The sequence below is a fragment of the Ursus maritimus genome, unplaced genomic scaffold, assembly GCF_017311325.1.
Source record: "Ursus maritimus isolate PB19 unplaced genomic scaffold, ASM1731132v1 scaffold_1, whole genome shotgun sequence".
Lineage (NCBI taxonomy): Eukaryota > Metazoa > Chordata > Mammalia > Carnivora > Ursidae > Ursus > Ursus maritimus.
Genome location: NW_024423343.1, coordinates 18,036,281 through 18,058,429, shown reverse-complemented (window position 1 = coordinate 18,058,429; position 22,149 = coordinate 18,036,281). Strand labels below are relative to the sequence as shown.

The window sequence follows — 22,149 nt, the reverse complement described above, 5'->3', positions numbered from 1 at the left end:
CCCAGGCTATTCCCTGTGGTTCCCTTACTCAGGAGGTTCCACAGTGTCAGTGTTAGGAGAGTCTGTGGAGAGCAGGATTCAGGGGCTCGTGGACAGGAAACATCTGAGCAAGGTCACTCAGCAAGCAATTAGGAGCCCCATGAAGCAAAGTCAGGGCAGGGCTGGTCTACCTCCTGGGCTGTGTGGAACATTCCAGACCTTATCAGGTCCTTGATCTTGGGCTGATCTATCCAGCTCTCTCATTCTTTCTGTCCCTCCTTCCTCCCCTGGCGTCTCTCTCTGTGCCACTATCTCTCCTCTATCTCTTTCCCAGGCGGGTCCACATCACCTTTCAGCAGCCCCATCACCTCTGACGAGGAATACCTGAGCCCCCCAGAGGAGTTTCCGGAGCCTGGAGAGACCTGGCCCCGCACCCCCACCATGAAGCTCAGTCCCAGCCAGAACCGCCGCTCCTCCGACACTGGCTCCAAGGCACCCCCCACTTTCAAGGTCAGACCCCTGAGGCCAGCACCCAGCCCCTGGGCACCCCCATTCCTTCATGTGTGCCCTTGTTCTTGGGGCCACACCACGTTCTAGCAAGACCTCGAGCTTGGCCCCATTAACCCTTCTTATCTGGAGCCAGCCCAGTTAGCCCGGTGTGGAAGAGGCCTCTGTCCCAGAATCCTCTGGCCCCCAGGAGCCGCAGCTGGGCCTTGAGTGTCTCCCCTGACACCTTGGGGTCCCCTTCAGGTCTCCCTTATGGACCAGTCAGTAAGAGAAGGCCAAGATGTCACCATGAGCATCCGTGTGCAGGGGGAGCCCAAGCCAGTGGTTTCCTGGTGAGTAGCAGCCCGCGGGCAGGCGGTGGCCCAGTGAGGCCTGGCTCCGGGTGGAGGGGAGTGGATGCTTTGTGGACTTCCCTGGGATCGGCCCAGCATTCTCATCCCAGGTCCAGTGGTGTCGCTCCCTGAACGTGCCCCTGCCCCTTTGTTCAGGCTCATTCAGGGCTTCTCCTTCTGGGGTGGGTTTAGGGTAACAAAGGTCTCTTCTCTGTTCTGCACTGGCCCAGCCCCATCAGGCGACAGCAGGGGGATTTTTGAGGCCCGCTCTGCGCCCAGCCCTGTGCTAGGCCCGGACATAACCATTCGTTTCTGAGCTGCCAGAGCCCGGCAGGGAAAGGTGGGCCTTGGCTACAGTGCTTTACCCGGGTGCCTGGAACCTGGTTCTACTTAATTTGGGTCCTCGTTTTCATTTGTAATTGATTTTCTAGTCTGTGTGATTTTTTTTTTAACACTGTTAAGTTATTTCTTATCCCTTTTGGCCAGTGGGAAAGCTTTCTGTTCGTTATCAATTATAAAAATAAGACACAAAGACATTTCAGAACTATCAAGAGCCAAATAGTTGTGGTGAGGTTCCAAGAAGGGTAAGGTCCAAGTAGGCAGAGGTGTTCTGGAAGTTGCTGGTGGGGGTGGGTGTTGGCAGAGTCAGGGCGAAAACTTGGCCCTGTAACCCGGGGGACAGATCTGGGAAGTGGGTAGATGATGTGAGGAGCCTGCAAGGGCAGGTCGGGACCTGGGCCCCCAGGCTGAGTTCTTGTCCCTCCGACAGGCTGAGAAACCGGCAGCCCGTGCGCCCAGACCAGCGGCGCTTCGCCGAGGAGGCAGAGGGCGGGCTGTGCCGGCTGCGGATCCTGGCCGCCGAGCGGGCCGATGCTGGCTTCTACACGTGCAAGGCGGTCAACGAGTACGGCGCCCGGCAGTGTGAGGCCCGCCTGGAGGTCAGAGGTGAGTGCCTCACACTCTCCATGAACCCCCCCACCCCTGGCCCTGGCCCTGGCCTCGTCCCTGTGCAGATGCCAACTTTCACACAACCTTGGTCGGAGGATGTCACAGCAGGCCTTAGTGGGTTGCATATGTTGTAGTTGAGTAAACTGAGGCCCAGAGAGGGGAAGTGACTTGTTCAAGGCCACACAGCAAATTGTTCAGTGCTCAGCCTACTACACAGGATGGCCTTCCCTATGCTCAATCACACCTGTCCCTGATGCTAGCCAGAGAGAGACCCTGCTTCCTGCCACCAGCTGTCCTCTCCCCACACTCTTCCAAACTTTTGTCCCCTTGCCCTTTCCAGGCTCCTCCCTCACACCCACCCTGCTTCTCTCCTCTTGCCCCTTTGCCCTCCTACCCGTCCCATTGCTGTGCAGAAGCCATTGTGGTTGGAGGTGGCAGTGGGGAGAGTCTGATAGCTGGACCCGTTCGGAGGGGCTCTTGGGGTGACTTGGGCTTGAAGCATTGCAGGGACCCCAGGGGTGCCAGGGTAAGCAGGACCGTGGCATGTGGAGAGGGCTAGGCCCCTGGAGTTGGGGCATTAGGGCAGGGGACCTTTCAGGCAACAGGGATAACAGGCAGGCCTGATCCAGGCTGCCCTTGGGGGGCTGGCGGTTTTCCTCCCCAGGGCTGACCATTAACCTTGCCTTCTACTTCACCCTTCCCTGTGAGCAGCTCAGGGCTGGGGAGCCCCTCCTTAGCTCCACACTCGGCCATCATCCCTTACTTCCTGGTAGATGCCAGCTCGGAGAGCTTCACAGGATACCCCCAGCCCCAGATGGAGCTCAGACCCTCATAGTCATGGTCACCTCCACTGGACCCTGCCTGCCTCAGTTATCTGCCCAGTGCCTCCTGTTCTTGGGGCTGCCACCTCCTTGGTCTCTGAGTTCTTCAGCTCTCCCTGCACCTGAATCTGGCCCCTATTCCCTGGCCCGTTCCTTCCCCTCCAGGGTCTGGCTCTGCCTTGCTTCTCTGTGCTAACCCGTGTCTCAGTGCTTCTCTCTCTTTGGGATTCCTCCTGACATCCCCTAGGCTTTGAGTGCCCCTGATGCCTGTGAATGCCTTTTCCCTGGTTGCCCACGGCCTCTGCCTGTCCAGGAACCCCGGAGACCCGCGCAGCCTCTGGCTGGCTGCCGGTCCCTCCATCCCCAGGCTGATCTTGGGGGAGTGGAGAGAGGCAGGGCGCCCTGACAGTTTTAGAGACAGCTCTCCACGCAGAGGGGCCCTAGCCAGGTCTGCGTGGTGTGCGTGCGTGTGCGTGCGTGTGCGTGTGTGCGTGCTGCACTAACCTGCCGCTTGCTGACTGAGGTTTTTGTCTGTACACAGGCGAGTGAGCTCAGGGGGCCACCTGCGCTCCCCCCTGCTACCCTCCGAGCCGCGCCCCTGTCTCAGGCACCTCTCGGACCTCGCTGTGTTTCACTGCCTCCTGCCCACAGACCCTGCCGGCCCGCCGGCCCGGACCCTGTCCCAGCCTCCCATTCCATCCCCTCCCCACCTTATGCAGCATCCTGGGATAGCCCATGGGCCCCTAGGGACCCTTCCCCCCCAAGTGGACATATGGCTGGGCAGGCTGGGAGCCCCCACATGGACTGAGTGCCAGGAAGGGGCAGCCATGAGGGGTATCAAGACACCTCCCCCCACCCCCAGTCTCTCCCTGCAGGGGAGCACCCAGCGAGCGCATGTGCTACCGCTGCTACAGGCCCTGTCTGTCTATCTGTTTGTCTGTCTGTGTGTCTGTGACAGTCAGGGAAGGGTGCCTCTTAGGTGGTGTGGGGTGAGGCAGAGCGGGAGAGGACAGGGCATGGCATCGGCAGGCTGGAGGGACCCAGAGAGGCAGGAGGCTTTGACAAGGGGCTCATGAAGTGGGGGACGGGGCACTCACCATTCCAGAAATGGGTTTCGAATGGCACAACACTTTCTATTTCTCAAGAGACTAAAGCCAGAGGCCCTCAGGCCCTACGCTGATGAGGAGGCCTGACGGAGTCCAGCTCTGGTCAGGTTTAGGGCTCATCTGGGGCTCCCCTGTTCACTGTCAGGGCCCAGGCTGCTCTGTCTGGGAATGAGGGTGTTAGCCAGGCTTGGCCAAAGAGTAAGGGCCTGCTGTCGTGGGTGTGGAGATATTTGAACAAAGCTGTTTCTTAGCTCAAATAAAGTCCAGTTTGTACCCAGCTGGTGTGCTGTGTTGTTTTTTTTTTCCGCCGCCGTCTCTGCCCCTACGTGACCCTCTCAGATTCCCTGCCCTCGATTCCCTCCCGCTTCCCCTGAGTTCACCCTCCCTGGCCCAGCTTGGGGTGCCCTCCCGAGCTAGGCCCCGGAGCTCCTTGCTATCCTGGTCGGGCGGGCGGGCTTTCCCTGCCTCCAAAGGAACAAAATGCATCTCTCTCTCTGTATCTGTCTGTCTCTTTGTGTGTGCGTGTGTGTGTGTGTCTCCCTCGCCCCGTTGTGTCTCTATTCTACGCGTGCCCCCTGCGGCCGCTGTCCCCCCAGCACATCCTGAAAGCCGGTCCTTGGCCGTGCTGGCCCCCCTGCAGGACGTGGACGTGGGGGCCGGGGAGATGGCGCTGTTTGAGTGCCTGGTGGCGGGTCCTGCCGACGTGGAGGTAGACTGGCTCTGCCGAGGCCGCCTGCTGCAGCCTGCACTGCTCAAATGCAAGATGCATTTCGATGGCCGGAAATGCAAGCTGCTGCTCACGTCTGTGCATGAGGACGACAGCGGCGTCTACACCTGCAAGCTCAGCACAGCCAAAGGTAACCGCCCACTCAGGCCCTGCGGCTGCCATGGGGGCCCAAGAGCTGGAGGGAGGGGACTGGAAGTGTAGGAGCCGGGCAGTGCACCTGCCTCGATCAAATCTGCGTATGGAGTGGCCCCTGGCACAAAGAGCCTTCTGTCCATGTGAGCTGGTGTTCCCATAGGGAGCCAGTCTGCTGTGGTCTAGCGAAGCCACCCGAACTTGGGTTCCAGTTCCCGCCCTGCCACAGACAGCCACGTGACTTTGGACAAGTCACTTCATCTCTCTGAGCTTTAGACTATCCATCTGGAAAAAGGGATCATGAGACGAGCTACCTTGTAGGGGGACCGGTGGGATTAATGAGCTAATGTATGTAAGGAACAAAGTACAGCACAAGCCTGGCAAAGGGTGGCACCTAATAAATGTCAACCATTATTGTTATGAATGACATCTCTGACCCTGGTCCCTGTCCTCCTTCGAAGAGCAGAGATAATGCCTCACCAGCTCCTGGTGATGAGCGCCTAAGGTGACACTGGAAGCCTTTGTAAGCAGGAGGGGATCTGATCAGCAGAAAGGGCTCTGATTTCCCCCAGAAGACTTTTTGTGGGGTGGTTTCTTAGGGCCAAGGAACATCGCTCTGGGTCCAGGATGGGTGGGAGGGCACCACCCAGGCACAGAGGAAAGTTTCCCCAAGGGCAGGGGAAAGGTGTGGAGGAGGAACTGGGTTTGGCTTCCAGGCCCCTCTCCTACAGCTGAGCTGAGCTTCATTGTGAGTGGGCAAGGGGTGATGAAGAGGGGCTCCTGTTGTGGCCCTGGCCACCGTGGCAGCCCTGCCGCCCACCCTTGTGAACCTCCACCCTCCCGAGAATGCCAGGTCTTAGGGTCTTGCCCACTGCCTGGCTCCGGTGTCTGGGGACTAACCCTAACCCAGGCTCCAGCTCTGGGCCCAGTTCTCCTTTCCTGCCCAGTACGATTGTGGGCCCTTCGGGTTGGGGTGCCTGGGACTCCGTGGCCTTCCCTGCCACAGTGCTGACCCCTCCCCACTAGACGAGCTGACCTGCAGCGCCCGGCTGACTGTGCGGCCCTCACTGGCGCCCCTGTTCACTCGACTGCTGGAGGACGTGGAGGTGCTGGAGGGCCGAGCAGCTCGCTTCGACTGCAAGATCAGCGGCACCCCGCCCCCTTCTGTTACCTGGACTCATTTTGGTATGGCCCTCCACCCTGCAGATGTTGGGGGACCCCTAAGGCCCGGAGGGCAGGGCCCCTCTATGAGCCTGCTCTGCATTCCTGCTCCTCCTCTCCCAGGCCGCCAGGTGGAGGAGAGCGAGAACTTGCGGCTCCGGCAGGAAGGAGGTCTGCACTCTCTGCAGATCGCGCACGTGGGCAGTGAGGATGAGGGGCTGTATGAGGTCAGCGCGGCCAACACCCATGGCCAGGCCCAGTGCTCGGCCCAGCTCTACGTGGAGGAGCCTCGGACGGCTGCCACCGGCCCCAGGTATGGCAGGGCTCCCGGGGTGGCCGGTGCTGTCTCTGTGGTGCCCCGGCCCCGAGGTGGGAGGCGCTGCTCCCGGCCTCTGGCCATCCATGTCGTTCTTCCAGCTCGAAGCTAGAGAAGATGCCATCTATCCCCGAGGAGCCGGAGCAGGGTGAGCTGGAGCGGCTGTCCATGCCCGACTTCCTGCGGCCACTGCAGGACCTGGAGGTGGGCCTGGCCAAGGAGGCCATGCTGGAGTGCCAGGTGACCGGCCTGCCCTACCCCACCATCAGCTGGTTCCACAATGGCCACCGCATCCAGAGCAGCGACGACCGGCGCATGACACAGTGTATGTGTCCAGGGAGGAACCCTGGGGAGTGTCCCCTCCAGCACCCTCTGTGCTTGCAGTGCCTTCACCTTCTCCCCGCCCTTGAGCCTTCCTTTTCTAGCCTGCTCAGGGATAGGGCGCCTGCGGGAGGGGGGCACAGAGGGGCTATGAGGTCAGGGCCTCCTTCCTTGAGCTTCACAGCCCCACGTGTGGAGTCGCCACTCGGGCCCGGGTGGCCCTCTTAGCATGTACTAAACAGGTGGTACTGCTTGCTGCTGGCCAGCACTGTGGGCAAGGTTACAGAACCCGTCGGTGCCTCAGTTTCCCCATCTGCAGTAGGCTCATGATAAGAATTAAATCAGTTAATACATACAAAGTACTTCAAGTGGGGCCTGATGAATGGCTAGTGGTCAGTAAATGATCATCTCATTATTACTGCTATTGTTGCTTGTTCGTAAAGCAGTGCGGCTCACGCCTTCCTGGAGAAATTTCGGTGAAAAGGCCGGCATGGGCAGCGTCTGGCTCCAAAAGGCCGCTTGGCCAGGGTTATTAACAACAGCAAGTAAAGGAAAGAAGCCAGGGGAGGAATACAGAGGGACGGGTTCAGGACCCTGTGCTTTCCGCCGGGGCTATTTTTCCCAGAGCGTCTCAGTTCCATCCTCGAGGGAATCTGAGTCTCGTGATGGGTTCCTCGTACAGCTGCAATGTGACAGAACTCACCTTTCTTAAGCACTTTCTGAGCGCCAGGCCCTGGGCTCAGCGTCCTCATCAAGGCCCTGTATGCCAGGTACTCGTATCCCTGTTTGCAAACGGGGAAACGGAGACTTGCAGAGGGACAGGGACTTGCCCAAAGGCAGGGACAGACCCTCTGACCCTGGCACCCACTTCCTCAGCAGGCTGCCCCCCACCCCAGGGCCCCACGCTCACACCCCATTCTCCAGAGCCACCTCTGTGGCTCTGACCCTTCCCCTGGCTGCTGCTGCTGCCTCCTCAGGCTCTCTGCTCAGTCTACAGGCTTCCTGTCTCTCATTCTGCTTGAGGCCCTGGGTGGCTGTCTGTCTCAGGCGTCCCTGCTCTGCTCTGTATCTGGGGTCGGTGGCAGCCTCTGGTCTCTCTTCCTTTATAAATAGTGTCAGCGGAGATAAATGAATGGGTGACTGTTCCATGTGGAGATAACCGCTCGGAGAAGGGAGGGGTGTTTGGGGATGGCTGTGACGTGCAGGAGGATAGGCTGGCCTCTTCCCCTTCGCGTCCCCGCCTGAGATGGCCTCCTTATCATTCAGGGATCACAGCATCAAGAAGGAAGTTCAGAATCAGACGGAAGCAAGTTTAAGGCATGGCTCCATCATTTATTAGCTGTGTCACCTTGGACAAGTCCATTAATGTCTCTGATCTCATTGGGAAAATGAGGATAATTTTGCAGGGTTGTTGAAAGGATGATGGAAAAAAAAAAAGCATGTCAAGTAGCTGGCGTCAACTGAGCACAGAACAGACAACTCTTATTATCATTTATAATATTACATCCTTGGCAGTGGCTACGTGTAAGGCATCGGGGCCCGGGCCTGACAAGACATGTCGGCTCTGTCTTTAAGCAGCCATGGCACGTGCAAGTAGAGAGGAAGGGCTACCCCGCCCAGTGTGGGCCTGGCACTGGAGGTCCTGGGAAGAGAGTCAGGGGTACAAAGGGGGTGCAGAGGAAGCTTCCCAGGCTGGCACTCACTTGAACTGTGTCTTGAAGAAGGAAGCCTTAGGTAAGGGAGGAAGATTCCAGAAGGGAGGAATTTTGTGAGGAAAAACTCGGAGATGGAACTCTTGTGGCTTGTTCAGGGACCCTCTGGCTTGTTGGGGTTAGAGGAGTAGCAGGAGGAAGGACAGGAGACGTGGCTGGATGGGCCCTCGGGCTGAGGGCTTGGGATGCTAGCCCGCATGCAGGAGGTGCCTTTAAGGTTTCCAGGTCAAGAGGTAGCATGCGGTGCCCTTGGTGGAGTGTGGACCGCCCGGTGGAGGCGGTCATGGGCGCTGTGCTACAGGTGGGACCAGCAGTGGCCGTGGGGACAGAGAGGGGACTGAGGGAGGGGCCTTAGGAACAAAACTCGGTCAGCCCTTTGATACCCAGGTGGGACCCCCAGAGGTGCGGAGATGAGGGGCGGTCAACAGGATCAGAGCTCAGAGGGGGAATCAGTGTGGAGGCAAGATGAGAATTTGCTGGAGGGACAGACAAGAGGGGCCGGGCCTGCAGGTATAAGCTTGGCAGCCCGGATTTGGGCTTTGCTGCGGCGTGGACATGCTTCTTGCCTTCTGCCCCACTCTTGCCGCCTTGCCTGCTCCCTGCAGCCAGTAGGGGTAAAAGGCCAGGCCTCTGGGGGCATGGGCCCACCCCTCAGAGTATCCTTCTGGCTCAGGCCCAGTGTCATTGTCTCCCCCCACCCCCCAGACAGGGATGTCCATCGCCTGGTGTTCCCTGCTGTGGGACCTCAGCATGCTGGCGTCTACAAGAGTGTCATTGCCAACAAGCTGGGCAAGGCTGCGTGCTATGCCCACCTCTATGTCACAGGTGAGGCAGGCCCCTCCCAGTCCGCTGCACCCCCAGCCTGGCCTCCGGCCCTCCACAGGGCCCTGGGTGAGGGAGGGGCCTCCACACCAGCTCCCTTCCGCTCGGACCCTGGGGAGCCATCCGGCTTTGCCCCCAGCCCTGTGGCTGTGCCCCCAGCCCCCAGCCCCCAGCCCACTGTCCTGAGGCTTGAGGATCCTGAGGAGCCATTGGGCCCTGAGGGACACGGCAAACCTCCAACCTGTGGCTTTCAGATGTGGTTCCAGGCCCCCCAGATGGCGCCCCGCAGGTGGTGGCTGTGACCGGCAGGATGGTCACACTCGCGTGGAACCCTCCCAGGAGTCTGGACATGGCCATTGGTGGGTCAGGCCCCTCAGGGCTGTGGGGTGAGGATGGAACGTGGGCAGGCTCAGGCAGGGGCACCGAGGGAGCCAGGCTCGCGGGCACAGCCCAGCGAAGCATACCGGTGGAGGGTAGGAGTGGGTGAAGTGCTGGGAACGTGGCCAGGAGCCGTGTGGCCGGTCCCCTCTCCAAGGTGGATAAAGCCATGGCTGCGTGTCAGGAGAGGCCACAAAGGGGCCACCACATTCCCTTTCTCAGGGAGACTGGGTGCTTGGGTCATGATCCTGGGAATGCCCTCCCCTTCCCTGTGCATGACTTGTCCCTGCTCTGTGCCTCAGTTTCCCCACCTCAGGTAGTAGCAAGGAACTGGGATATGGGTTAAGCTCCCTCCGTCTGTGTGTGTAGCTGGACCCCATGCCTGGCATCTTGTTGGCTCTGAGCCTGGCTGGCCAGGCCAGTGGTTGGAAAGAGCAGGTGGGGGGGCATGCAGAAGCCACAGGAGAAACTGAGGCAGGTCCTCAGAGCAGACTAATGAGTTTCAGGTCCTGAGCCAGCTGGTTGGGGGGTTGGGTGGGGGGCTGTCCCAGCAATGCCCACCTCCAGCAGCTGCTTCCCCACCAGACCCAGACGCCCTGACCTACACCGTGCAGCACCAGGTTCTGGGCTCCGACCAGTGGACAGTGCTGGCCACGGGCTTGCGGGAGCCTGGGTGGGCAGCCACAGGGCTGCGTAAGGGGGTCCAGCACATCTTCCGGGTCCTCAGCACCACAGTCAAGAGCAGCAGCAAGCCCTCGCCCCCCTCCGAGCCTGCACAGCTCCTGGAGCACGGTGAGTCTGGGTACTCCTATGGGATGAGGTGGGCTGGAGGCTACGGGGCCAGGGAGCTGGGTGTTGGTGGTGGAGGCTCAAGGGCTGGTCTGGTTCCTGCTCTGGTGGGAACAGCGTGGCTGGGGGCGACCTCAGCCAGTCCAAGCGCTTCTTTCTCCTGACAGCAGCATGCACAGTAGTGGATGAGGCTGAGGCTCTGCGATCAGATAAGCTGTGTGTGGCGAGGGGTGAGGGCATAGTCCCAGCTCCGCCACTTCCTGGCTGTGTGCCCTAGACAAACTGCTGAACCTCTCTGAACCTCTGCTTCCTCATCTGTAAAAATGGTGCTTGGGTGGTGGTTGGGAGGGTTAAAGGCATAGAGGGTACTAAGGACCTGGGGTGGAGCCCAGCATCAGCCTGTGCTCTCCTCCGGCCAGGCCCGCCCCTGGAGGAGGCCCCCACCGTGTTGGACAAGCCGGACGTGGTGTATGTGGTGGAGGGACAGCCCACCAGCGTCACGGTCACCTTCAACCATGTGGAGGCCCAGGTCGTCTGGAGGAGGTGGGGCCCCGCCTGGCACGCCTCACTCCCCACATGTGGCTGTCCCACTCTGGCCATCCTGGCCTGACCCTCCTGTGGCTGGATCCTGGGCGACCTCCCTGTCGTGTGTCTCTTAGCTGCCGAGGGGCCCTCCTAGAGGCGCGGGCAGGGGTGTATGAGCTGAGCCAGCCAGATGACAACCAGTACTGTCTTCGGATCTGCCGGGTGAGCCGCCGAGACGTGGGGCCCCTCACCTGCACTGCCCGGAACCGCCACGGCACGCAGGCCTGCTCAGTGACACTGGAACTGGCAGGTGGGTGATAGCGGGTCTTCTCCCCTCCCCCGCCTCTGAGGCCCACGGCCCTCGCCTCACGCCCCCAGGTGCACACACCCCCTGTCAGGCCTGTCCACTGAATAGCTATAATAATACCGGTGCTAGTGGAAGTAACAGATAGTACTAATAAGGTATTTATTGAGCATACCTACTATGTGCCAGGCTTAGCGCGAAGGACCTTCCATGTATCACTTCACAGAATATTTACATGAACCCAGCGAGATGCGGTTGGTTATTATCCTCCTTTTACAGATGGGGAAACTGAGGCTCAGAGAGTATGCTAAGTCATAGGCCCAGGGTCCCACAACCTCAAAAGTACAGGAGCTGGGATTCAAGCCTGGATACATGCCCGACTGCAGAGCCAGAGGGGCTCTTAGCATCCTGTGTTAAACACAACAGGATGTAGGACCTCAAATATAACAAGCGTGAGGAGCCCAAGTCAATTTCAAAAAGAAAAGAGCCCAAGCGAGCACAGCTGATCTGCAGACCCCCAGCTCTGGGGACCCTGCATGCCCTTTTGCGACAAGCCCTTTTGGAACAGCGTCCCAACCTTGGCGGTGAGGACCCTTTGTATACTTTTTCCTTTAAAGATGCAGTCTCTCAACCGGTGGCATGCATTAAGTAGTAATTGTCTTGTTTTCTGGTTTGTTAATTAACGCTAGACATATGTAACTGCCACTCAGAACTTCAGATCAGCGTGAGCTAAACAGTGTTACCTGCTGAGTGGATACAATTCCAACCAAATGCAAAGAAAGTGACATTTTAGTGAGCGCAGGCAATCATATGGCGGATAAATGTACGTTTGCTGGTGCTTTTAAAAAATTGTTCAAGTTCCCTTGAAACCTTCCAGTTCTTTCACCTTCACAGAACAGTCCTGCACCACCTCTAGACTAGAAACCAGATTCCTAGAGGGGTGGAAAGGGATCTTTAAAGCAAAAGGGAAGTGGCAGGAGGGTGTGCGAGGGAGAGATGGGGGAGCCCTGCTGACCCTGATGGAGATTCAGGGAGGGGGGTGGCACCGATCGTCTGGGTCCCTGTCTCCTCCCTGGCCCAGCTTCACCCCCACCCACACCCCCCTGCACCTCCCACTCAGCCTGCCACTTTGCTCCTTGAGCGTACCATCTGCAGGACTCCTTTCTCTTCCCAGATACAGGAAGAGCCCTAGGGTTTGGGGAGGCCCTGGCCCCCGAGAGCCCTGTAGCCCAGCCTGGCTGGATCAGTGACTGAGAGAGAGCGATGATGTCCCAGCTGGCCAGGACTAGAACAGTCCGGGGCTTGGATCTACATATGCTCCAGCCACGCTACCCACCCCCGCCCCAGCCCCCAGGCAGGGCAAGTGGAATGGCCTCTTTCCCTTATATCTGCCCCACGGTAGTGTCTTCTTTACCCCCTTTTACCTGTGTAAAATCAGGTTGGGCGCCAGTGATAGGTGGCGGTCCCTGCCCAGCACCCCTGCTTATCACTCCGGGCCTGCTCTCTCCTACTCGGGAACACAAGCAGGGGGAGTGGGAGAGGAAGAAGCAGGCTCCTAGAGGAGGAGCCTGGTGCGGGGCTCGATCCCAGAACGCCGGGATCACGCCCTGAGCCGAAGGCAGACGCTTAACCACCCAGGCGCCCCTCTCCTACTCCTCTTAAAGCGGAGGTCCTCAAACATGCTCAGGAGGCGGGGCACTGAGAAGTCACAGGTTCCTCCGCAGAGCACGTTGGAATATGCATTTAATTCCATCCTGAGAATTAGAAGCCACTTTGCCAGGAAAGAACATGACCGCATGATATGCTTAGAGAATGAAATCACAGTCACATGTGGGAGAGCTAAGCTGAGAATCGGTACCCGTATGTTCGTCTTGCCATCTCCTGGTGGTAAAAGACCTCTTAAACATATAAATAAGATTCAGAGAGAAAACATCAAGATAGAGGCAATGGCATCCGTGAATTTAATTCAGGGTCACAGCCTGAGCTGCCTGCAGGGCCCAGGACGGTAAAGCCAGAGGTAGGGCTGTGTGGAAGGGCGGTCACCCACAGGGGGCAGCATTGAGCCACTCTGCACCAGCCCATTAATGCAGTGAAGGAAGAGGCTCAAGGAGGCCAGTCTCGGTTTTTCCAGGGAGGCAGGAAATCCAGATTTCTTTTGTGTGTGTAAATCTCCTAGTTTCAAAGCTGGCAAATGAACACTGAGGGTCCAACAGAGCAAGGCTGCACCCGTGGCTTAGGTTTTCTGAGATTTGGAGAACATCTCGTGTGGATATACGGGGAGAGCCCTTGGTCCAGGCTAGGCACTCTGGTGTTCCCAGGGGCCAAGTGTGAGAGCGTCAGGGGGTGCGGTGCTGGGGCTCTGGGAGGTGTGTGTGGGGGGGTGTCCAGTGTTCTGCCCGAGCCAGTTGCTGAGGGAGGGCTTGGAGAGGGACTTGAGAAGGTAGGACCTCGTGACACCAGTGTTGCCACCCTTTCTTCCCCACCCCCACCCCTGTGTGTTTCAGAGGCCCCTCGATTTGAGTCCATCATGGAGGACGTGGAGGTGGGGGCTGGGGAAACCGCTCGCTTCGCCGTGGTGGTTGAGGGGAAACCACTGCCAGACATCATGTGGTACAAGGTCAGAGGGTGACAAAGACCTCGGGGGGAGGGGGTTCCTAGCATGGGGCTGGCTGGGAGCTGGAGGTCAGGGAGGAGGGATTTCTGCACAGGAAGAGTCTTGGCCACCTCGGGAGGAGGGGAGCCTGGACAGAGAAGAACAGAAGTGTCAGAGGTGTGGCTAGGAGAAGAGAGCGGAACCCAGGATTCTGTGTGACCCTGGTGGGTGTTTCAGGGACCAGAGGACGAATTGGGGGGGTACAGGACTATTAGTGGGAGATAAAAGTGGAGCTGATTTTGGGTGCTGAAGGGAGCAAGGACAGAGATAATACTGGGCCCTGGGGTGGAAGGGTTCCTGGCCCTGACATAGGGATGAGACTGGGTCTCCAACGTGGAGATAAAGGTGGGTCCCAGGTAGTGGTACAGCCAGGCCTGGGCTGGAGGTGACAGCCCCCTCTGCAGGATGAGGTGCTGCTGACCGAGAGTAGCCATGTGACCTTCGTGTATGAAGAGAACGAGTGCTCCCTGGTAGTGCTCAGCACGGGGACCCAGGATGGAGGTGTCTATACCTGCACTGCTCGGAACTTGGCTGGCGAAGTCTCCTGCAAAGCTGAGCTGGCTGTGCGTTCAGGTGTGCTCGCGTGCAAGGGGAGAAGGGCAAAGCGCTCATTCCCTGGGAAGGTGACGTGAGCCCCCCGGGCCAGGAGCCACTCACCAGCCCCTTCGCTCCCAAACCACCCCTATCTTCCATCCCTGGGTCCCCGCCTCGGGACCCCAACATTCTTGCTCTTCTTTTGTCTCCTCCCTCTGCCCTGCCTGTCATCTCTGTTGGGCGGAGATGTCATCCACAGTTGCCCTCATTCCTCTGTTGCCCTCCCCACCTAACACCAGGCCTCTCTTCTCCAGCTCAGACAGCCATGGAGGTAGAGGGGGCCAGGGAAGCAGAGGAACAGCGAGGAAGGAGACTCAGCGACTTCTACGACATCCATCAAGAGATTGGCAGGTGTGGGGCTAGGAGGGGGTGCGGTGCCGAGGAGCCCAAGGGGGCCTGGGTCTGAGGTTCAGAGGCCGTGGAGTGCTGGGGCTACGACAGTGACTGAGCCCCTCCCCTCCCTGTGTCGTCACCCAGGGGTGCTTTCTCCTACCTGCGGCGCGTGGTGGAGCGAAGCTCCGGCCTGGAGTTTGCGGCCAAGTTCATCCCCAGCCAGGCCAAGCCAAAGACATCAGCGTGGCGGGAGGCCCGGCTGCTGGCCCGGCTCCAGCATGACTGCGTCCTCTATTTCCATGAGGCCTTTGAGAGGCGTCGGGGACTGGTCATTGTCACCGAGCTGTATCCTGGGATAGGCTGAGTGGGTAGGGGACAGGTGGCCAATTAGCAACGTGTTTTATACTTTACAAAGTAGTCCCATTGACAGGAGGTGCCGACCCCCTTTTGTGAAATGTTGCCATTGACGATTGGGAGTTCCGAAGGCCTTTGGTGAGTACTTTACAGAGTAGAGTCTGGGGACTTCTGCAAAAACCAACAGTTTTTAGCACCGCTCCCTCCACCACCTTTTCTTAGCTTAAAGTTACATAGCACTCGTGCGTGCCTGGCAGCCTCCGAGAGTTCGACAACTATTAACCTGCTTAATCCTCGTGTATGCCTAGCTCATGGAATCTTTGTATCCCCAGCTTTTTTTCAGATTTTTAAATTTATTTTAGGGAGACAGTGGGGAGGGGCATAGGGAGAGGGAGAGACTCCCAAGCAGACTCTGTGCTGAGTGCAAACCCCGACGCGGGGTTCGATCCCACGACCCCGAGATCATGACCTGAGCCGAAACCAAGAGTCCGACGCTCAAGCGCCTGAGTCACCCAGGTGCCCCTTTTTTATCCCCGTTTTACAAATGATGAAACTGAGTCTAGAGAGGCTACGTAACTGACCCACGGCCACACGGCTAACAAAAGGCGTGTGCACGAAATGCGGTCCGGTATACCCAAACACTCGAAGTGACCCGTTTCAGGTGAGCGTCAGCACTAGCTGTGTCGGGGAGGCTGTTTTCGTAGAGAATGGATTTTATCCTTTTATGAGAGCTCTGGTTAAACAGAGGCGCACTGCGCTCAGAGTGCTGGGTGGTCAGCTCGTTCCTCCTGTTAGCAGGGGGACCACGTCCTTCATACCCGCCTCCCAGTCTGCACTGTCAGAACCCACACCTCAGCAAAATGCCCCGCTGTTACCTGTCATGGGCTTCCGGGTCATTCTCAAGTAGAGGCAGGATGTTCCATCCGTGGTGTACAAAATTCTGCTCTAACTTGATCTTTTTAAATACCTCACAGGGTGGTGGAGAGGAGATGTCATCCCCATTTTACACCTGAGGGAACCTAGGCTCAGAGAGGTTGGGTGACTTGCCTGAGATCCTACAGCAAATGAGAGGTCACGCAGGGTGGTCCCATCTGTGCACCCAGATGACAGGGGTAGGGCGGAGACACAACTGCGAACTGGTATTAGATGTGCTTTAAGGGGAAAGAGAAGGCTGCAGAGCTGGGATCTGACTTGAGCTCTAGGGGTGGAGGGCACTGCCCAGGGAGGGCCCAGAAGTTGGCACTGGTCACTCTTCTCCTTGATCCGGGGCACAGATGCACAGAGGAGCTGCTGGAGCGAATGGCCAGGAAACCCACCGTGTGTGAGTCTGAGGTGAGGGCAGTGGGTGGTAGGGGTCAGGTTGGGCACTGGTGTTTACCCACCTGAGCTCTGAGAACGGAGGGGTGGGTCCTGGGCCTGCCGTCTGGGCCATGAATAGGCCAGAGGGAGTGGTGGCCCCTACCTCTGTGGTTTCCCAGTCTCTTCACATAAACATTCCCCAGACATTTGTCTCGGAAGGAGCCCCACCTAGACTCGAAAAGTCTCACTGCTGTCCTGCCACATAGGGCTGTATAAATTGTGTACGCAGTTCTATTTATTATAATGTAAATGGTTCCCTCCTATAATTGTGTGCACAACCTGTGTAGCTGTACTTGGAGGCTCTAGACCTCAGAAACCCCCAATCTATGTTTCAACCGCCTCCACCAGCCATCTGAAGTCTACTTCTCAGGCACGGCCTAACCTCTTCCCACAGCAAGAGGCATAATACCCCATCTTTTCCCCATGGACTTTGGGCCTCCCATTTTCACAGATCCGGGCCTACATGCAGCAAGTGCTAGAGGGAATATACTACCTGCACCAGAACCGTGTGCTACACTTGGATGTCAAGGTGAGGTGCGGGTGGGGAGTGGGGAGCAGGTAGCCCCTGTGGGAGGCAGGCACCAGGGCATCCTCCCCCTTCACCCAGCTCCCATGCTTTCCCTTGTGCTCTGCAGCCTGAGAACCTGATGGTATGGGATGGTGCAGAGGGTGAAGAGCAGGTGAGGATCTGTGACTTTGGGAATGCCCAGGAGCTGACTCCGGGAGAGCCCCAGTACTGCCAATATGGCACACCTGAGTTCGTGGCCCCCGAGATTGTCAATCAGAGCCCTGTGTCTGGAGTCACCGATGTCTGGTAATAATGCTGGGCTGCTGGGCGGACCGGGACGGCTTCCCTCAGTGCCGTGGGGGAGGGGGGGCTTGGTCACTGGCAGAGAGGAGCGTCACCAAGCCCAGCTTCCTTCTCTGGCAGTAGGTTGGTGGCAGAGCTCAGGGATCTCTTGCCCATGTTACGACCTGCCCCTCATCAGAACTGACCCAATCACTCAAGGCCTTAGCCCTGCCCAGCCTTGGTTCCTTGGCTCCTCATCTCCCCTTGGTATGGGGCCTTCTCCTCTGTAGGCACCTTGGTTCCCAGACTCCTCTGGGCTTCCTGGGCTGGCCTTGCCATGGCCCTTGACTCCACCAGGGACCTTGGGACCTCTTGGTTGACAGTCCTCCCTGGAGGAGGCATCCTTGCGCCCATCTGTCCCAGTGAGGCCACTCCTCACTATGTTAGCGGTAGCAGAAAACTGCTGTCTTCTGGTGGGGGGTGGGCTGTCCACTGACCCATCTGTTACTCTCCTTTCCTCACAGGCCTGTGGGCGTTGTTGCCTTCCTCTGGTAAGGACCCCTCTGCACTCAGGACCCCAGTTTCCAATGATCTCCTAGCAGCCCGACCCCTAACATTTGCAGCGCCTGGGACAGGAGAGCAGTTTGGGGCCTGCAGCCCACCCCTTGTCTTCCACACCCCTGCCCCTTCCTGCACTGCAAGGGGCCTCATGCATGAATGGGGATGCCTTAGCCTGTGGGTCTAAGCTCTCTCTACCACCATGCTGGTCCGTAAGGGGTGGGCACGCTGGCAGCCTGCTTGGGAGGCTGGACAGAGACAGGCCAGTACAGGCTTAGTGCCGTCTAGGCAGGGGACTGTGAGGCCCTGAGTGTTCAGAACAGGCGCTAGAAGGGGGAGGCTCAGGCTCAGGGTGGCATATCCCGTAGGCACAGACTCCTCACCTCAGGGACTGGCCATGACAGGAGGGACAAAATGGGTCCTCTAAAACATGGGCCCAGGGCAGGGAGCTGGGCGCCCAGTTCTCAAGGCAGTACTGCCTCCTCACCTATTGGGGGGTGGGGGCGGGCAGGACAGGCAAGAGTCTGGAAGACTACCCTCAGATTCACCCTGCCTCTGCCTTCCCCAGAGCCCCGGGGCCTCCACCTGTCCCCAGCCACTGGCATCCCTCAGCAGTCTCTGCCTCAGCCCCAGGGCCCTGTCCACCTCTCATGCCAGCCCCCTCTTCCTCCACAGTCTGACGGGAATCTCCCCGTTTGTTGGGGAGAACGATCGGACGACATTGATGAACATTCAAAACTACAACGTGGCTTTCGAGGAGACCACATTTCTGAGCCTGAGCAGGGAGGCCCGGGGCTTCCTCATCAAAGTGCTGGTGCGGGACCGGCTGTGAGTACAGGGCCCCCAGGAGCCCCCTACCGGCAGAGTCCCCTCATGCCAGCCCCCACTCCTGCCCCAGCCTCTGCCCTTAGACGCTCAGTCTCCCAGCTCCTTGCAGGCTCTGTGTTCCCATTTATTGGCTGGCTCACTGAATGAATGATCTATCCCTTCTTAATCCTCATTCCTTTACAGGAGGCCTACCGCAGAGGAGACCCTAGAACATCCTTGGTTCAAAGTGAGTCTAGTCTTGCAAGGTAGTGGTACAAGAGGTGGGAGGAGAGGGAACATTATTAACAGCTCCATTTATTGAGTGCCTACTGTGTGCAGTAGTCATGATAGGCAGTTTACATACACATGATCCATTAGCCTCACAATAGCTGCATGAAGGAAGACATTATTATTCCTATTTTGCTGATAAGGAAACTGAGGCTCAAGCTGGGGTATCATGGACTCCAAGGCACAAGTCTGGGTGCCCCCCCCATCCTGAGGGGATCTTCATCAGCCTTTTCCCTGCCTCTCGAGACCAGCCCTGGTCCTCCTCACTCCTGTGCGTCCACCTCTGTCCCGCACTGTGGTTGGTGGGTGGCCTGGCTGGCTTGGCCTCTTGGTTTTGAGCTCCGTGAGGCCAGAACTCTCACTCATTCATCTTCAGAACCCAGCAGTGCAGGGGACAATGCCAGGCAGAGGGGTGAGGTTCAGCAAATGACCCAGAAAGAGTGAGTGAATAAACCATCCATTGAGTATTGTGCTGGGTCAACTGAAGGTTGAGGTCATTCTGGTATCTGTCCTTTGGAATATGAGCCTGGACTCTCAGATCATAGATGAGCTCTGAAAAGGACAGTCTGGGTGGGTGACTGAGGGAAGCATCTGTGTTGGTCTGGCCCACCAAAGCTCCAGATGTCTGGGACGCTGGCTCTCCATGGGGACAGATGGTGAGCTGGAAAGCAGAGCCCAAGCCAGGGGCCTAAGCGCAGGCTCCTGAGGGCAGCCAAGGTACCAGGACGGGGCCTCGAGCCCTGGTGCAGGCCCCAAAGCCCACACGAGCCACTGATGTTCTGCCTCTCTTCTTAGGTTCAGGGGTTTTGTCCATACACAGGCACGTTGGCTGTGGGAGTTGTGACAGATCTAACGGGGAGGGGACCACCAGGAGCCCAGACTCAGTGCTGCTCAGTCCACTGTCCCCGCCTGCGGACTTTCTCTCTCCATTGCCGAACTTTGAGGGTGTAGGTTGACAGAGGACCTTTCCTCAGGCCCTCTTTCCTGGGTTTGCAGACACAGGCAAAGGGCGCAGAGGTGAGCACGGATCACCTAAAGCTGTTCCTTTCCCGGAGGAGGTGGCAGGTGAGTTTGCCCGGGCCCTGCCTCTGTGCCTGCCACCATCTCACTCTGCAGTTTTTCTCTCTGACCCTGCCGTCCTAGTATCACGTGCCCTCACTTTCTGCTCACCTGTCTTCACCCACTTTTTACTCTCTCAGCCCCCAGCTTCGCTCCTGTTCCCCGGCCCTCTGCCTGCCCTAGGTCTCTCCTCCGCGGGGGCTGCGGTGGGCTGGCGTGGGTCAGTCCAGCCCCAGGGGTCCCTCCCAGATCTGACTCCAGTACCCTGTCCCCAGCGCTCCCAGATCAGCTACAAGTGCCACCTGGTGCTGCGCCCCATCCCTGAGCTGCTGCGGGCACCCCCAGAGCGGGTGTGGGTAGCCGTACCCCGAAGACCGCCCCCCAGTGGGGGGCTCTCATCCTCCTCGGACTCAGAAGAGGAAGAGCTGGAGGAGCTGCCCTCAGTGCCCCGACCACTGCAGCCCGAGTTCTCAGGCTCCCGGGTGTCCCTCACCGACATTCCCACTGAAGATGAGGCCCTGGGGACCTCAGAGGCTGGGGCTGCCACCCCCATGGACTGGCAGGAGCAGGGAAGGGCCCCCTCTCAGGACCAGGAGGCCCCCAGCCCTCAGGCCCTCCCCTCCCCAGGCCAGGAGCCCCAAGCTGGGTCCAGCCCCCAGCGGAAAGAGCTCCGGAGGGGCAGCTCTGCCGAGAGTGCCCTGCCCCGGGCCGGGCCGAGGGAGCCGGGCCGGGGCCTGCACAAGGCAGCCTCTGTAGAGCTGCCGCAGCGCCGAAGCCCCAGCCCGGGGGCCACCCGCCTGACCCGGGGGGGCCTGGGTGAGGGCGAGTATGCCCAGAGGCTGCAGGCCCTGCGCCAGCGGCTGTTGCGGGGAGGCCCTGAGGATGGTAAGGTCAGTGGCCTCAGGGGCCCCCTGTTAGAGAGCCTGGGGGGCCGTGCCCGGGATCCGCGGCTGGCGCGGGCTGCCTCCAGCGAGGCGGCACCTCGCCACCAGCCCCCACCTGAGACTCGGGGCCTACAGAAGAGCAGCAGCTTCTCGCAGGGTGAGGCGGAGCCCCGGGGCCGGCACCGCCGTGCTGGGGCACCCCTCGAGATCCCTGTGGCCAGGCTTGGGGCCCGCAGGCTGCAGGAGTCTCCCTCCTTGTCTGCACTCAGCGAAGCCCAGCCACCCAGCCCTGCGAGGCCCAGTGCCTCCAAACCCAGTGCCCCCAAATCCAGTGTCCCTAAGTCTCTGAAACCTCCTGCTACCACACCCAGTGATGCCCCACAGCCCTTGGCACCCCAGCCTGCCCAAGAGAAGGCCCCAAAGTCCCCGAAGTCCACCCTAGAGCCAATCCCGGCCCCCAAGCCTACACAGCCCCCTGTGGCTCCACAAACCCCAGCGCCCCCCCTCACACCCTATGCCCAGATCATACAGTCGCTCCAGCTGTCAGGCCACATGCAAGGGCCCCTGCAGGGCCCGGGGGCACCTCCATCCGAGCCCAGACCCCACCCGGCTGTGTTCGCCAGGGTGGCCTCCCCACCTCCAGGAGCCTCTGAGAAGCGCGTGCCTACAGCAGGGGCGCACCCTGTGCCAGCCGAGAAACCTCGGGTCCCCGCAGTGCCCCGCAGGCCAGGTAGCAGTCTCAGCAGCAGCATTGAGAACCTGGAGTCCGAGGCGGTGTTTGAGGCCAAGTTCAAGCGCAGCCGTGAGTCGCCCCTGTCGCGGGGACTGCGACTACTGAGCCGCTCGCGCTCAGAGGAGCGCGGCCCATTCCGCGGGGCCCAGGAGGAGGATGGCATGTACCGGCCCAGCCCAGCGGGAACGCCCTTGGAGCTGGTCCGGCGGCCCGAGCGCTCCCGCTCCGTGCAGGACCTCAGGGCGGTCGGGGAGCCGGGCCTCGTGCGCCGCCTCTCGCTGTCACTGTCCCAGCGTCTGCGGCGCACCCCGCCGGCGCAGCGCCACCCGGCCTGGGAGGCCCGCGGCGGGGACGGGGAGAGCTCGGAGGGCGGCAGCTCGGCGCGGGGCTCCCCGGTGCTGGCGGTGCGCAGGAGGCTGAGCTCCACGCTGGAGCGGCTGTCCAGCCGGTTGCAGCGCAGCGGTAGCAGCGAGGACTCGGGGGGCCCGTCGGGCCGCAGCACGCCGCTGTTCGGACGGCTGCGCAGGGCCACGTCGGAGGGCGAGAGCCTGCGGCGCCTCGGCGTCCCGCACAACCAGCTGGCTGCCCAAGCCGGCGCCAGCGCTCCTTCTGCAGAGTCCCTGGGCTCCGAGGCCAGCGCCACGTCCGGCTCCTCAGGTGAGGGACCCGGCCGAGTGTGTCAGGTGAATGTGTGTCTCTGGCTGGGGTAAGGGTGTGGAGCTGGGTGACAGGTGCGCAGTGCGGAACAGCGTGGGGGCGTTGGAGAGAGGCTTTGGGTGAAGGAGCTGGAGGCCCTGAGGATGGACTTGGCAGGGCTTGGGTGCAGGGAGGCTGAGGGACCCGGGGGGGGGGGGGGG

General features: G+C 59.7%; 1 protein-coding gene across 3 annotated transcripts in view; it reads left to right on the top strand.

Annotated features, from left to right (window-relative positions):
• SPEG (striated muscle enriched protein kinase) overlaps nucleotides 1–22,149 on the top strand; it is a 57,191-nt gene that overhangs the window by 25,008 nt on the left and 10,034 nt on the right. The window contains exons 7-30 of one of the 3 annotated variants that reach the window (XM_040640113.1): nucleotides 314–489; nucleotides 730–818; nucleotides 1,588–1,763; nucleotides 4,290–4,550; nucleotides 5,579–5,737; nucleotides 5,837–6,026; nucleotides 6,131–6,354; nucleotides 8,768–8,887; nucleotides 9,139–9,243; nucleotides 9,848–10,054; nucleotides 10,471–10,594; nucleotides 10,711–10,886; nucleotides 13,385–13,497; nucleotides 13,938–14,106; nucleotides 14,382–14,478; nucleotides 14,605–14,805; nucleotides 16,089–16,146; nucleotides 16,625–16,702; nucleotides 16,809–16,987; nucleotides 17,488–17,514; nucleotides 18,197–18,349; nucleotides 18,533–18,575; nucleotides 19,613–19,681; nucleotides 19,951–21,949. In XM_040640113.1, coding sequence (XP_040496047.1) covers nucleotides 314–489; nucleotides 730–818; nucleotides 1,588–1,763; nucleotides 4,290–4,550; nucleotides 5,579–5,737; nucleotides 5,837–6,026; nucleotides 6,131–6,354; nucleotides 8,768–8,887; nucleotides 9,139–9,243; nucleotides 9,848–10,054; nucleotides 10,471–10,594; nucleotides 10,711–10,886; nucleotides 13,385–13,497; nucleotides 13,938–14,106; nucleotides 14,382–14,478; nucleotides 14,605–14,805; nucleotides 16,089–16,146; nucleotides 16,625–16,702; nucleotides 16,809–16,987; nucleotides 17,488–17,514; nucleotides 18,197–18,349; nucleotides 18,533–18,575; nucleotides 19,613–19,681; nucleotides 19,951–21,949 — 5,193 coding nt within the window. Of the gene's footprint in view, nucleotides 1–313; nucleotides 490–729; nucleotides 819–1,587; nucleotides 1,764–3,128; nucleotides 3,968–4,289; nucleotides 4,551–5,578; nucleotides 5,761–5,836; nucleotides 6,027–6,130; nucleotides 6,355–8,767; nucleotides 8,888–9,138; nucleotides 9,244–9,847; nucleotides 10,055–10,470; nucleotides 10,595–10,710; nucleotides 10,887–13,384; nucleotides 13,498–13,937; nucleotides 14,107–14,381; nucleotides 14,479–14,604; nucleotides 14,806–16,088; nucleotides 16,147–16,624; nucleotides 16,703–16,808; nucleotides 16,988–17,487; nucleotides 17,515–18,196; nucleotides 18,350–18,532; nucleotides 18,576–19,612; nucleotides 19,682–19,950; nucleotides 21,950–22,149 lie in introns of those variants that run through there. The other 2 variants (XM_040640106.1, XM_040640119.1) reach the window with 2 other exon arrangements.